We start from the raw sequence: 12,773 nt of genomic DNA, 5'->3' as shown, positions 1-12,773 counted from the left end.
ATGAAGTTTTATTCTTCATGTTAGCATTTTCTTGTTTCTCAGAGAAGGATTTTACGTCAGCTTCAGAGAACTTCACGCATCTATCGCTCGCCATTTTTCACTGACATTTTGCACAAACAACCATACAAAGGCGGGAAATGACGTCATCAATAGCCTCACTAGTGAGGATATGGAAAATTCGCCACTCGAGTCCCGGATGTAGTCTCGTATGAATTTTATGAGTGGTGTATTTTCCAGTAAAACACTCCTGTCTGTATAATTAAGTGAATTATGAAATGCTCTGTCATTATTCAGTGTTGTTTTGTGGTTGATCGAGAACAAAAGTTATGACCGGCTTGTGCAAATGAGGCGAAAATTGTATAAAACTACTTTCTTGTGGGCTTCAAAGAATCCAAAAGGAGCCGTTTTTGATAGAAATTAGTTTTACTTCCTATAAAAATGGTAACCCATTTTCAGAAATATTTTCAATTCAAGGTTATTGGCAAGTTCTCCATCCGTCTGGTGCCCGATATGACTCCCCAAACTGTGAAGGAAAAAGTCTGCCAATATCTTGAGGGACTTCACGTGAAAAGAGGCAGCCCAAATGATTTGAAGTGAGTAATGAATCGCCGACTGATAAAAGAAGCTTTGTTTTACATGCCCTTGAAGTCAGGCTGGCGTACTCGCTATCATCCGCCTCTCCAACCTTTGCAATCCATTGTGGGCTGGGTTTTATTCGATCTCATTCATGCGGGGGTACAGCTGGCTGTGGTGCTGTACTCCGAGATCATACATGGAGAAGCGCCTTATACTTGCTTTCCCGTCCTCCATTTATCTTCCCTTACACGACTTTGTCGAGCTGCTCTTTTTATAACTCAGTCCTTGAGACTGCAAGACAGGGTGATTAGCAGCCGTGTCTTGTTTATACTTGCATTTTAGTGCTACGTCGTTACCTTAGACTTCCCCTCTTACGTAATCTTTAGCCTTCCAATTACGTGTTTAGCGTAGGGGTTGGTGAACGTAAATTCTTTCGGAAAAGCCTCACAACTCTTCAAGCGACGGACATTAGATTTTTTTCTCTTGGAGCCAAAACTGTCAGCGTGATGATGATGGTGATGATGATGACGATGATGCGTAAGAAATTACGAAGTTAATTTTTCGTTGTCATCCGATTCATAGACGCTAAGAATCGTGTTTTCTTTTTCCGTTCGCCTATTTTCGTTGTTCCGCTTCCCGCGTCACCATTATTTGGGCACAAGGTTTGACTCGTCCAAGCAGTCCATAAGATTGGCGTAACTTGTATCAGGTGCGGTAGAAGCAAGCTTTACGAAATACCCATCCATACATGAAACGCTACTGAATTCTGACGATGTCCGTGACACGTTACATTTCTTTCAAAGACATTGCGTGACGCATTTCTAGGGTCGGCTTACATCACAGCGGTCCAGCCTGGGTCAGCGACATTAAAGACTTCAATTATCAAGCAGCCAAGAAAGCCTTGACGACGGGTAAGTGTCTGTTTCCTTAACGTGACAAAAACAACAACATTGCGTTACCGATACAATCCTCGATTATTCCGTTTTCTTATTTTGGTGTTACCTGTACTGTGAGTAACTCCTCTCTTTGTTCAATTCAGTTTACGGAGTGGAACCAGACTTTACTCGTGATGGGTGTAGTATCCCTGTGACTCTTGCTTTACAAAATGCTCTTCAAAAGAATATCGTTCTCCTTCCAATCGGCGCTTCTGACGATGGCGCTCACTCGCAGAATGAAAAGATGAACCGCATAAACTACATTCAAGGGGTATGTTGTACTTCATCATTTGCATTTGAAAGGCTTTTATTATCAGGATTGGCAAGATAAAACTAGGGCGGATTCAGATTAATTCTGCAGGAAGCAGTGCTGTAAATAGTATCGGAGTATCAATCCTGGACAAAAATCGTTGTCGTCCTTTCGAACAGGCTCAACAATACCCTCTCCCCCCTTCCCCACGTTTAAGAAACGACGACGGCTTTTCTCCGCCGAGGAGAAAAGCCCTGGGAACGAGTTTGCTCTCTCTCATACTTGACCTAGGAGTCAAAACTTTTTCCGAGTAGATTTATTTATAGAATACTTCCCTTGGGAGCTTCAGCACGCCCAATGTTGTAAAAGCCAAATTGAAAACAGAGCTATCTCAACGTCAAGGGAAACATGATGCTTTTCGCGAGGAAAACCTGTTCCTAAAAATGAATTTACTCAGGAAAGGGTTGACTCAAGGAATTAGTGGAGATACAGGCTCCCCTTGATGAGCTTTTGAGGAGACGTTTTCGTCGTCGACTTCGCCATCGTAGATCTTAAAGACCCTGTTGTCTATGAAGAAACGCAGATAACCGGGATATCCCTCTACATTTTTGGGGGCAGAGGAGTATCCGCAACAAGACGATTTACTCCATGGATATAATTTGTTCCGATATGTCGAAGGAAGTTAAGTGTCTGTTTGAAGTTTGACAAGAAAAAACCGGGATGGATTCAGGTTAATTCTGCAATTCTGTAAATAGCATTGGATTATGCTTGCCTATCTCCTTAGTCTCGGTGGAGAATTTCAACTTTATTTCCCGGGTCTCTTCTCTGCCTCCTTTTCGTCCACGACAAAGGAGGCAGAGAAGAGAGACCCAGGAAACGAGGTTGGAAAAAGTTTGACCTCAAGACAAGGGAAAAGGAAAATCCCGTGGGTTTATTCGATTTCCCTCCCTCTTTTCCCTGAGGAAGACTATTGAGAGCTGGGATAGCCGAGAGCTGTATTGTGTCTATCACCAAACGTAAGTCACTGTTTTCATCTGGTTTGCTTTTTCTAGGCCAAAGCCCTTGCTGCGTACTTGAAAGAACTAAGTCATGTGAAGGAGTAACAGCAATTCAACGTCAAAAGAGAGAACAGTCCTGCCTGCGATAACAATACCACCGTATTGGTGGTTTGCAACCAACCTCTAGTGACGGCGACAGAGATTTATTGCTGGTGTACAAATGCTTAATAACGAACAACAAGAACTTATGGATTGACAGATCGTTTTTATTGTCCTTGGGCAGTTCTATTGAAAAAATACGGGCTGCAAAGCACAGCGCGGCTCTCGAACTCTCTCCAGTACTTTTTTGCAATAAAATTTGAGTGACTTAATCTTGTTGTTTTGTGGGTGCGTTTTACTATTCAACCAGTGTACACACAACTGTGAAGAGGCCTGATCTGTGTAGACAGGGAAAGAAGGACTTAAGTTTCGTTGTTCGAAATCAAAGCATGGTGATGTGTTGCTTTGAATGAAGTTTTTTTAAAAACGGCACATACTTTGTCCGTTCATCACGTGTGACTCCGAATTAGAATCAGCTTGGACCGATCTTGCTTACGTCATTGTTTACTGTTTTTAACATTAACATATGAATAATAATAATATAATAATATCTGATCTGCTAATCGCCCTTTCTCGCAGTCGGAGACTGAATTACTAAGGGCGCAGCTCAACGAGGTCGGGCCGAAGGAGCTGTGCTGCCGGCTAGGCGCTCGGCCCCTGAACACGACCCATGTTTGACCTCGGAGCACAGCACCACAGCCTGATGGAGTAGGCCGGGAGTCGATTTTGAGGAGGGAGGAAAACCGGAGTACCCGGAGAAAAACCCTCGGAGTCAGATTGAGATCGACTGAAACTCATCCCACATACGACCCAAGGCCAGAGTTGAACCTGGGTCACAGAGGTGGGAGACACGGTTGATGACCACTAAACCACCCTGACTCCCCTAATATGCAGCCCAGTGGTTAGGGCACTTGGCTTGAGATCCGGGGATCCCGGTAAATACACCTTGTAGGTAATAAACAACAAAACGCGTGTTGAGAGTAAAAGGCCTAAACTCCCTTGCTGCATGCTAAATGGTCGTGTACACACTATGTATTCGTAATTTGCGATCGTCGGTGGGCTTGTTAAAGGCCGATTTAAACGGAAGCAAAGTTGTGCAGATGTCGTTCAAACGGTGCCAACATTTTGCGGCTAATTGAACACTTTGAATGACAGGAAATAAGAATAAAAAACCAGATTCTGTCCAGGTTTGTTCCACAAAAGTTATAAAACGAACTGTTTAAACGGCTTTAACTGCATCTTTCTGAACAAAAGGAATGTTGAATCGACGTTGACTGAAAGTTTAAATCAGTTTAAATTTGATTCAACTTGCTTTTAAATGAGTTTGTTTGCGTCTTTCTTTCAGAGTAACGATGGGTCATGGTGGCCGTCCATGGGTGAGCGACTACAACCACCCCAATTACCAGGCCGCAAAAGCTGCCCTAAATAAGGGTAAAACAATTTGTATTTCATTAGTAATTCATGAGACAGACAGCCAACGGAAAGGCACTATTAGGGTCACGTGTAAATAGAGAGCTTTAGATTCTAGGACGACAACTACTATGAGTACGAGATTTTCTCATAGAGCAACGGTGAGCGTGCGCAAACCAGCGTCATGTTGGTGGGAAAAACGTGATACCGTCATCATTTCACTACGAGGTTTTGCAATGAGTCAGCAACACGGTAGCAGTTTTGGCATTTTCGATCAGCAAAAAGGTCAGTTACCAGTAATAAGCATAACTGAGCAACCTATACTGCTAACAAAGAGTAAGATTAATCGTCCGGGTTATAAATCTTCTAAGTATTTTCTCTAAAAACGGGCAGTCAAGTTCTCGTACTCGTCCTCGTCCTCGTCCTCGTCCTAGATCTAAGGATCCCTAATGACTGCGTTATGACTGGAATGGATACTCTAAAATTAGGTGAGACACTTTGTGACACGTTACGTGGCAATACCTGGCAACCTCAGTGTTAATCCCCTTTGAACAACAGTGTTTAGGCAGAGCATAATTGCTGGGTTTGGCACTGATCTCTAGTGATTAGGGTTAAGCGCTGACTCGAAATGGTTAGCTTCCATAAATTGCTCTGGTGACACTCTCTTTTCACAGATATTTTTAAAACGTAGTGAAACTTTAGTATGATCGTTTGGCACTTTATATACACAAAACTAAGTGTCTCACTTTATTCTAGCCACAACCGGATAATCTGTCCCAAAATTAGCCTGAATTTCAACCGCCGCCTCCGTTCGTTGAGTCACCCGAGAAGAGAGGCCTCTCCCCCCGAGTTACTTTGCGAGCGGAGGAGGCGGCTTGGTGTGTCAACTGTCCAGAATATAACTGGTGTGGGTTGTGTGGATGTGTAGAAAGAAAATTGAGAATTTATTCATCGGGGGTTCGCGTCTTCTCCTAAGGGAGCTAACGCAAGAACGACGACGACTTTTACGAGAACGTTGTGTGAGAATATTTTTCACGTTACGTCATCGCCGCCATGTCGGTGGACGAAAACAAAAGATCTCTCATTGGTTCTTTTTGTTCGAGCAACAGCAATTGTACATTGCAGCATTGTTATCTGCGTCTCTAGTGATTGGTTACAAACCACCTATTGAATAAAGGAGGTAGTTTCTAAAGAAACTGTGGTGCTGCGTCGGTGGGGAAGTAGTAAACAAAAATTCTGGTTTGATAATGTAAATTGGCCACCGTACAGAGATTATAACAGCTGGCGTCAGTTTCGAGCGTTTGCCTTTCGTCAGAACGAATCGAGAAAAAAAAAAAAAAAAGGATTCGCTCTGACGAAGGACTAACGCTCGAAACGTCAGCTTTTATAATCTCTGTACAGTAGCCAATTTACATTATCAACTCCGTTGATAAAACCAGAATTTTTGTACACCTATTGAATAATTTAGCGATTACTTCAAGTCGTTTTGCAAGGAAAGTTTGCCGGTATATTCATTCCAGGTTTTCAATTTCCATGAACGGTGTGGATGTTTGAAGAAAATAGTTCAAAGTTTATCCTCCGGTGTTCACGTCCTCCAGATGACCTCAAATTCGGTCATTCCTCGTCGTTGTTAGGAAAATAAGCTTATCAAAATATGAATCGCACTTGAACCGCCCGTGCGGTGCGTCGAGGGCCGTTGTTTTTGCACATTATGCCAATTGTTTGGTGGCGTTCTCGTAGCGTTAATTCAGAGCAAATTACGAATTAACGATGATCGTTAATCAAGGCAGAGAATGGGTTGTTGAAATCAGTCATGAGAAGGACTTTTGGCATTGACTGACGTTCCGAATTGTGTTAATTTATGTTTTATAACTCACCTGCAGAACTTCTTTGCCTTCTTTTTCGTTTCCAGTATTTGGTACTGATCCCGACTTTACTCGTGAAGGAGGGAGTATTCCCGTGACCTTGACCCTGCAGGAGGCCACGCGGAAAAATGTCATGCTCCTACCGCTGGGCGCATGTGATGACGGCGCACATTCTCAAAACGAGAAGATGGATCGCAAAAATTACATAGAGGGAGTAAGTATCGCTGGAAATGGGAAGACACTTTATGACATCTGATACAACCAATATTATTCCTTCACGACTTTCGTCTTCTGGGCGACTATGTTTCTGTTGCAGACCAATAGCAAAGTGCGAGATTGACGATGAAAAAAGAATTTATGTCGAGTCTTGATTTGGGAAGTTTTAGAGGGGCGTGGGGTTCGCGTATTGATGAGAGTACTTCCCTCCCACCAATGTGGCCTGGGTTCAATTCCCGGACCGGATAATACTTTTATATTATATTTTTTAGGTGTAAATTTTGATTGCATCTACAATAATACTTGTAGTACCCCATGCCCCAGCCCTTTCCATTCTTGAAAATTGTAAGCGTAATCCTTTTTAGCGATAACATTTTGAATAAAGTTGTTGTTATTATTATTATTATTATTATTATTATTATTATTATTATTATTATTATTATTATTATTATTATTATTATAATTATTATTATTATTATTATTATTATTATTATTATTACTACGGTGGAATGTAATCGCTACCATAGTGGACTTGCTGAGTTAGTTGCTGCAAAGAAGGGCGAAAGTTATGCGACTACCATGTCATAGAACAGGGCAAGAGTGTCTTTTGCTCTGCTAAGATCAGCATTACTTTGCTTAAGAGACTCGCGAGCTCCGAGGAGAGTCCACTTAGAGCTGTCGGACATTGACTTAGATATCGAAAAAGGACGTGCAAATATTCGTTAAGGCACTGAGAATGCTATATCCGGGGAACTCTAGCCAAATCCAGGAACACTGAGCCAAGAAGTGGACTGTATATAGCTATTTAAAAGTAGAGTTTTTGGCATTTAAATGTGTAGAATATTTTGTACTATTATTATTTAATGTTTTTGACAAATGACAATAGGCAAGTTTATAAGGGTTGTAAAGAATGAGTGTATTTGTAAATCGTTTGTAAGTTAATATTTCCCTGACATATATATTGTCCTAAGAATTCTTAAAGTTGTACATTTTTTGTAAGCCACTAATAAACGTTCTATTATTTAAAAAATTATTATTATTATTATTATTATTATTATTATTATTATTATTATTATTATTATTATTATTATACGTTTAAATTACAGGGCCCGGTTGTTCAAAAGCCGATTAACGCTAATCCCAGATTAAAATTTAACCAAAGAGTTAATTCCTCTTCTCCCAAATGCTGTTCAAGGCTGATATTCGGCAAAACCTTACATTAGAAAAAGTCAATCTTGAACAACAAAAATAAGCAAAACAAACTTTCACCAAAAAATTGAAAACATGAAGCAAAAGTTTACGCTAATCCTGGATTAAGTTAATCCGCTTTCGAACAACCGGTGCCCAGAGTTCTAACCTAATATTCATTGGTCCAATCTTCCAGCTTACCCTACCCTACCCGTGCAGTCCCCGTGACCGTTAGGTTGTTTAAGTTCGGTACAATTATTTATCATTTAGTTCTTTTATCTTTTTTTTTCTGTCGACAGACCAAGGTTTTGGCTGCTTACATGGACGAAGTGGCCACGATCTAATAAAAAGAAAAGACCTCCCGCTTTGGTCTACCACAGCAAGAACAATTTAGAATAGACTTGAGGATTATCCCATTGACAGCTTAATAACTGCACCTAAATTCAAATAGTTTGTGATACAGAAAAAAAGTTTCTGGTTATAACGAACACGTTTCGCGGTTTTCCCCTCGACATTTCTCTTGTATGCGTCGCTTTCAGTTAAACGTAAAGTTAACAGAAGTAGGTCAGATTCGTCCTTGCAAAGATCAGTAGTTGGAAGCAACCGCGGTCCATTTCTTCAATGTCATGAATCGCAACCGGACTCTTAAACAAACTTTATTTCAAAGTAGTAAGTTATTTGATGTCTTCACTCGTCCTTGATAGTTAGTTTTGCTGACTTTCAGATGCATTAAAATTGGGATGTCGAAGGGAGAATGACTATGCGAAATAGGGTTAGCCAATCAACTTTTGCGAATCAGTTCAGACACTTCCTTGCAAACCTTCGCTGAGTTGTTAGTTAATTCCTTGTTTCGATGTCGATCAAATTCGCTTGCAAAAGATTCCATTTTCATTAAATATGTCGATTTTCATAAAATGTCGACTCCGCGTAGACTTGGGGGAATATTTTAGGAACGTGATTACGCACCTTTTGGCCTCGCTTTATTCTCAACTTTCGAGGAAGATTTGCTTTTACAGTCCGAAAGCGTGCTGAATTTCTAGTCTTCGTGGAACGAGACATTGCGCGAGACGTCTGCGCGCGATCCACCCGATACGCGACTTTGGGCGTGCTTTCTTGTTATGTAATTTCCATCGCACATGGGACATCGAAGGAAAAAAAGGTCGTCCGATAGCTATCTTGAGTTTGTGCGGATTTCAAATATATTAATATGGCAGTATTTTATACCGCGGAAGCCTTAATTAACAGATCTCTTCCGTGCTCTGTCTATTTTCTCCTAAAAGTTTGTTTCGAAATTTTTTAGGATATATTATTACAATCGAAAACTGAGCAGATACTTTCGACATGCAGATGAAAAACGACCGACTGATAAACTAATCCCAATGAATCCGGATTTAAGCAATGTTGGTTTAGCCATAGCTTGTCTTTGGTTTGGCGCGCTTTAGGAATGCAACTTACGAGAAGAATTTGAAGAGGGGAACTTTGAAGTAGCAAGGAACTCACGTATAAGGGCTGTCATCATGAAACCTTAAAATGATATTAGCTGGAAGATAAACATTTTAGATTTGATCCTATCTCACATACCACAGAAGCGATCTTCGTAACTGCACGGCTAAAATTTACGTTTTTCATAAAATCAGTTCATATGCATTTCGTGCCTGTTATTTGCATTAAAGGAGCAATATATCGTTTGAAAAAAGAAGTACGTTAGCATAAGAGATCAGAGAGCTAATGGTTTAAAACATTGCAAAATTAAGACTTGGCTACAAGATTGTGGAGATACTTGTGTTGATCAAGCCAATTTTAGTTTTTAAGTGACCATCACAAGATTGGTGTCAGATACTTCCAGAGTCGGATGGAAAAAGAAAGGAAGCTTCATTTTGGAAGCAATGTGGCAATGACAAAAGAAAATATTTGTCACGGTATGAAAAAAAGCAAGAGGGCGAATTTTTTGCTCATGATGTTAATTTGGGAGAACCGTAGTTTAAGAATGCTACAAATGGAAGAGGGTGTTGGATCGCAAAAAACAAAACATGTTTCGGTTTGACAAAGATGTCAATTTTTACCCACCCCCTCACCGAGTTGATATGACTGGTCTGTGGAAGGAAGAGCGAAAGAGCAAACGGAAGCAGTGTTGATGAACGCCAGGTTCCATCGACGATGTTACTTTGAAAAAGATTGTGCTCTGTGTGCTTGAACCTTAATTTAATCTCTTAATTGATATTGAAGGACAGAATGACCTTCACCTTTGGCTTGCAACGAATTCGACCAAATCTGCGAAAACTCGTTCTATTTCCATCATTCCCCCAGATTTTGCTGGAAGCGGAGATTCTTTCAGATAGCACCTCGAGGAGGTCCGGAGCCAGGACAACTGCTAAATTCGGACTTTCGGCTGTGCGTTCTCAGAAATTTCAAACATTAGCTCCCGGTAATTGCATGATTAGGCTTTGACCACCCATTCTTTTTTCCGTGCTTCGTTACGGTAGCTGAGCTGACACAATCTCTCAGGGCGGGTTTAGGGGATGGGTGAGCCCCCCTCCTTTCCCTGTATTTTAAAAACGTTTCTGCAACTTGAGAACGATTTTGCGTGGCATTAAGCATTATTTTGGACAGGAGAGGGGGGGGGGGGGACCTGCTTAGAGGTGTGTTTTCTCTTAGTGAACTATTTAAAGCATCCTCTAGAAAACAGCTACAGTAGACTGGCTCAAACTGTGACGAATTTTCTCGAACTTTAATTGGCTTTATGAAGAGAAAATCCAGGGAACTCACCCACTTGATCCTTTGTCGGCGTTTGCAAGCCTTTAATAAAGCCTTGGAAGTTTTAAAGAGCACCTCCTAAACTTGGCAAATTTCTCCTCGACATTTATCTTATGTTTCTTCGTTTTTTTAAAGCTGACAGCCATGTGTCTCCATATTGCAGAATGGGTGAGAGACATAAATTCATTCGTGAAATGACATTACAAACCCTTTTTCATTCGTGAAAAGATTGTACGTTATGACATCGATCATCTCGGGTATGGATCCATGATTCCTGCCACCTTGATATTAACCACGTTCTTAACTTTTCGGACCACAAAACCGCAACCGCGAGAAAAACAGCGATGATTTTTGCTGCTCGTGACGGAAAGATCTTTCTCGATAGCAGCGAAAACATTTAACGTTTGTTTGTGTACACTTAAAAAATTGCTGCATATTTGGGACATGTGACTATTTATAAAAGCCTTTTAGCTTTTTATAAAGATTACATTTTGGTGTTCATCGTCATTTCAGTTATGGTATTTTTTTTGAGAGACTTCTAAGTGCACTCTAATTTTCAGCAGCCACTTAAAGCAATCTTTTATCGCGTAGTTAACAGGCTAGAAGCACGAGAATGATGTAACTCCAAAGAATGATACTGGCCTCAGTCCGATCAACTGAAATCATATACCTGAGTAAAATATACTACAATTCCGGGATTATTGCACGTAAAGTGCAAACTCGGTAATCAGATCTCATCTAAGTCAAAGCTTGCAATATCAACCACTTGAACGGATCGAAAGCAAATAGGATATTTTTTATTTGTACTCTTTTGGATAAATAGGAGGGAAAAGGAATACTGTAATTGCCTCGTGTACGAAAACGTTGTATTTGCTGCCGTGTGGCTATCTCACTGTTAAGCCATACCAAAAAGGGTTGACAGAATTTCTCTTCGTATTGTTGTTGGTTTTGTGGTCACTTTTTTATATTCCTCTTCAGTAAAAAAACTGAGAAGGGTTGCGAAAATATATAATCTGGCTTTTCCATAGGCGCGGTTTGTCGCCATAGCGACGACAGCAGGATGCACGAATTAAGGGTAGTGTCATACCATTTTAGTCAAATTTCAAATTTACAGTAAAAGACGTCTTTGTATCAATGAAGACCTAAAAATAATGTTGTATACTTTTATTGGCAATAACCACACGGAAGTATTCCTTGTTGTTTGCAGCCAAGGATGGAAATGATGGTGGCCAATTTTTTGCAAGTATGGAAACGGTGTCTGCAGAAAGTCCCCAAAAATTAAACACGAATAGCTCGTTGTGTCATAAATATGGGTTGTATACTTTTACGATCACATTTCACCATGAAAGACCTCTACCAAAGCTAACACTGAAGTATGTGGCGTCAACCTGTCTTGCTGGATTTCGGATTTAGCATTCCCACAAACACATCGATCAGTTGAGGACCCTTCTAGGGTGACTCGACACTGGTAGAGAAGAATTGGTTCTTCGTTTTCATTGATTGTACGGGAAAAACATAAGGCGGGGGGAGCTTGTATCCGAAAAAAGTCGCTTATTTATTTGGATGCTACAGAATGAAAGAGGATATTATCGCGAAAAAAGTGTTTCAGTTTATATCGATGATTTTACCTACCCTCTTACGAAGTTAATAAAAAAGACTCAGCTCTTGTGTGAGAGGAAAGATTGCCCTATTCAAACCCTTGCTTCGGGAAATACAGTGCAAAGCATGAACGCCAGGATCCATCACTGACGGGCAAGATGCCGCTGTGACCTACTTTAAAAGATATTGTCTCTGTGAGTCTTAATCTCTAAATTGATCCATTTTGAAGATGATATTCCCCCGTGGCTAATAGCAAAATTCGAGCTAATCTGTTAAAATTCATTCTCTTCGATCCCCGGATCTTTCTAGAAGTTGCGTTTCTTCAAGTTAAGACCGGACGTGATATTCCTGATCTCGCCGATCTTCGTCTTTTTGCTCTCCTTGACGGTTTCGTTTGCCCACACCTGGCGATTTTCAGATTCTTGTCCTTCGCGTTTTTGTTCCCCTTATTTCAGTTTGGAAAGTAAAAGGAGACGCTGTGCGTTGATTGGTTAAATGCTATATTTTGCAGGCCGTAACCTGGTCCGGAGGTTTTTCTTTAGTGGCGAAGCGGCGAAGACTACTCGCGAAGCGGCGAGAAGAGAAAAACCTCTGGTTACCTAGGGCTTGAATCTCACTTTCATGCACACGCCAGGGTCAGAATCTGACTCTCAGGCTCGGATTGGTTGATATTTTTACAAACACGCAAATCAATATGATTGGTTCGCTTCATTGGTGATACCTAGGGGACGCAAAGGGACGCGTGATTGCTAAGTTCCCATTGGATCCTTTATTAATTATCAATTTGACACGTTTGACAGCTGGCGTGTGCATGAAAGTGAGATTCAAGTGCAAGGTAACCAGAGGTTTTTCTCTTCTCGACGCTTCGCGTCTTCGCCTCTTC

General features: G+C 40.9%; 2 protein-coding genes across 3 annotated transcripts in view; one reads left to right on the top strand and one right to left on the bottom strand.

Moving 5' to 3' along the window:
• Positions 1 to 8,452, top strand: part of LOC138014524 (cytosolic non-specific dipeptidase-like) — a 31,408-nt gene extending 22,956 nt beyond the window's left edge. The window contains exons 14-17 of one of the 2 annotated variants that reach the window (XM_068861615.1): positions 475 to 593; positions 4,204 to 4,289; positions 6,181 to 6,347; positions 7,837 to 8,452. In XM_068861615.1, the coding sequence (XP_068717716.1) occupies positions 475 to 593; positions 4,204 to 4,289; positions 6,181 to 6,347; positions 7,837 to 7,881 (417 nt within the window). In that variant the 3' untranslated portion in view covers positions 7,882 to 8,452. Of the gene's footprint in view, positions 1 to 474; positions 594 to 1,401; positions 1,488 to 1,615; positions 1,783 to 2,813; positions 3,133 to 4,203; positions 4,290 to 6,180; positions 6,348 to 7,836 lie in introns of those variants that run through there. The other variant, XM_068861614.1, reaches the window with a different exon arrangement.
• The window catches only part of LOC138014528 (myotrophin-like), a 463,943-nt gene that overhangs the window by 124,506 nt on the left and 326,664 nt on the right, over positions 1 to 12,773 (bottom strand). The window contains exon 2 of the mRNA XM_068861620.1: positions 6,722 to 6,848. The gene's annotated coding sequence lies outside the window, so the exon portion shown is untranslated. The remainder of the gene's footprint in view (positions 1 to 6,721; positions 6,849 to 12,773) is intronic.

Source organism: Montipora capricornis, chromosome 8 (genome assembly GCF_036669925.1).
Source record: "Montipora capricornis isolate CH-2021 chromosome 8, ASM3666992v2, whole genome shotgun sequence".
Lineage (NCBI taxonomy): Eukaryota > Metazoa > Cnidaria > Anthozoa > Scleractinia > Acroporidae > Montipora > Montipora capricornis.
The sequence above is the reverse complement of the archived record's forward strand: the minus strand, read 5'-3'. Positions and strand labels throughout refer to the sequence as shown.